The 2,155-nt window shown below is 38.6% G+C and overlaps 1 protein-coding gene across 1 annotated transcript in view; it reads left to right on the top strand.

The window, feature by feature from the left end:
- The window catches only part of zdhhc21 (zDHHC palmitoyltransferase 21), a gene marked incomplete in the record, with an annotated part of 17,448 nt that overhangs the window by 9,012 nt on the left and 6,281 nt on the right, over positions 1 to 2,155 (top strand). The window contains 2 exon segments of the mRNA XM_014004400.1: positions 1,617 to 1,755; positions 1,857 to 1,973. Of these exon segments, the coding sequence (XP_013859854.1) occupies positions 1,617 to 1,755; positions 1,857 to 1,973 (256 nt within the window).

Genomic DNA, 2,155 nt, shown 5'->3' with positions numbered 1-2,155 from the left:
ATTATTAATTATTGCATTTTTAATGCTTAGATTTAGTTTAGTTTTTATTAGTTATTATTGCTTTTTTAATGCTTAGTTTTAGTTTAGTTTAGTTTTTATTGGTTCAAGTATTTTTTATAGTTTGAATAAACACATTTGCCAATGCAACCTCCAGCTTGAAGTATTCCTGTGAGTTAACTAACCAGCAGGTTTCTGAACACCAGTCAAAGCAGTATGTTATAGCAACACCTTCCTAAAATAATCCCGTAACTCAATTTTGCCAACAAAGGACTTGGGCAATTGTTTTAAGAAGGTGACAGTAGTTAGTGCTACCTGGCTGGGCTACAGCTTGTTTTTCACGGGAACTAAGAAAAGCTAGCTTGTCAAGATACTCATTTAATTAGTCCCTTGATAATTATTCCACCTATTCTATTACCTGTTTCCACTACAAAACACTTTTAATTTTCTCACAGTCATATTCCAAATCGGACTTTACTACTTTCTCCAACTTTTGTTGACGTTATTTTGCAGGTGAGTGCTGAGCAGCAGCAGACTGTAAACAGATGACGTTACGGATCATAGTGTGCCATAAGCTGTCCACAGCTAATATGGAATTGCTCAATTTAAAATATAGTTTAATCAGTCCACACGGCTCAAAATAAATTAACAAACATTAAAACTGTGGATATTCTATTATTTCAGTTAGTTTTAGTTTGTTTAGTAAAAAGATTATACAGTTAGTTATCTTTTTTCCTTTTATTACAGTTTTTATTTATTTCAGTTAGCTAAAATGTTTTTTTAATTTCAGTTTTCATTATTTAGTTAGTTTTAGTTAACTTTAATAACCTTGCTTCTAATTTATGTTCCTTGAAACCTAACCCTGACTTCCTGATCTCCTACCTGAGTGGAAGGTGTGCAGCCTGTTTCCACCTAAAGTCAGTTCATTTCCTTTACTGTCCCCCGAGGGGGAAATTTGTTTGGCAGCCAGGTATTTCAAACATACAGAACAATATAAAAGTACACAGACCAGGGTTATTCAACTGGCGGCCCAGTTCGTCCCGCCAATTGGTTCATTCATTTCTTWAGCCCAAACCCTCAGTTTCTACTTTAATTACTCTAAGTTATTTTAGTTAAACATAGACGTGTGTGGTACCTACAGAAACATCTGAATCTTGGGTAGAAGCTGGTAAAAACCATTTCTACGAACATTCAAGACAGTTAAAACTACAGCAGGATGACTGAGATCTGTAAGCTAATGGTAGCTAATGTTAGCTTGTTGTTTGTGAGCTAGCTACTGTCGTTGTGTATTTAAACTTGTGTTAAAAACTGTTAGAGTCACTGCAAACGATTCATTAAAGATACTCTCATCTGTGTGATGTAACCCCGCCTCCCCGGTCAGTGAACCAATCAATGAGCCTTGGGTCTGGGTAAAACAACGCCCTCTTCCAAAATCCTACCTWGAAACAGGATGGATGGACGACTTTGTGTTGGTCTGTAAGACGACAAAGTGTGGAAAAGTTTGAATACTTCTTCAATGCACCGTAAACCCAACGAACCCTCACACAAACCTGTTGATCCTGTTGGTAACCAAACCTCGACACGCTCCTGATCTTAAACCTTTGTCTTTTATCTTGCAGGATAAATAACTGTGTGGGAGAAGACAATCACTGGCTCTTCCTGCAGCTGTGTTTTTACACTCAGATCCTCAGTTTATTCACGCTGGTGCTGGACTTCTGTCAGTACTACTACTTCCAGCCGCTGACGAGGCTGGATCAGGTAGATCTGTATTCTTTGCTTTGAGTCGTGTGCAGCTCTTATACAAAACAAGCAGCTCTGTTGTCAAGTAAAGCTGGACCTTATCCGGTTCTGTCTCCCAGGACAAGTTCACGACTCGTCACGAACTGGCTCTGCTGCGGGTCTCGGCGCTGACGGGCGTGGTCATGTTCGCTGGGATGACCAGCTTGTTTCACACGCAGCTGACAGGAATCCTGACCGTGAGTCCAGAAACCTGTAAAACACACTGTGCTGCCGATGATGTCACTGCACGGGGTATGGAGGACGAAAAGTGACATGTTTAAAAATGAAAGCAGAAATATATAAATGTCCCAATAAATAAATAAATACTCTTACAATGCACCAATTAATATAAAAAAGAGAACTTTATCTCGTTTTATAA

This window comes from Austrofundulus limnaeus, unplaced genomic scaffold (assembly GCF_001266775.1).
Source record: "Austrofundulus limnaeus strain Quisiro unplaced genomic scaffold, Austrofundulus_limnaeus-1.0 Scaffold23, whole genome shotgun sequence".
In the NCBI taxonomy this organism is placed as follows: domain Eukaryota; kingdom Metazoa; phylum Chordata; class Actinopteri; order Cyprinodontiformes; family Rivulidae; genus Austrofundulus; species Austrofundulus limnaeus.
This window is presented reverse-complemented; position numbering and strand designations above follow the sequence as displayed.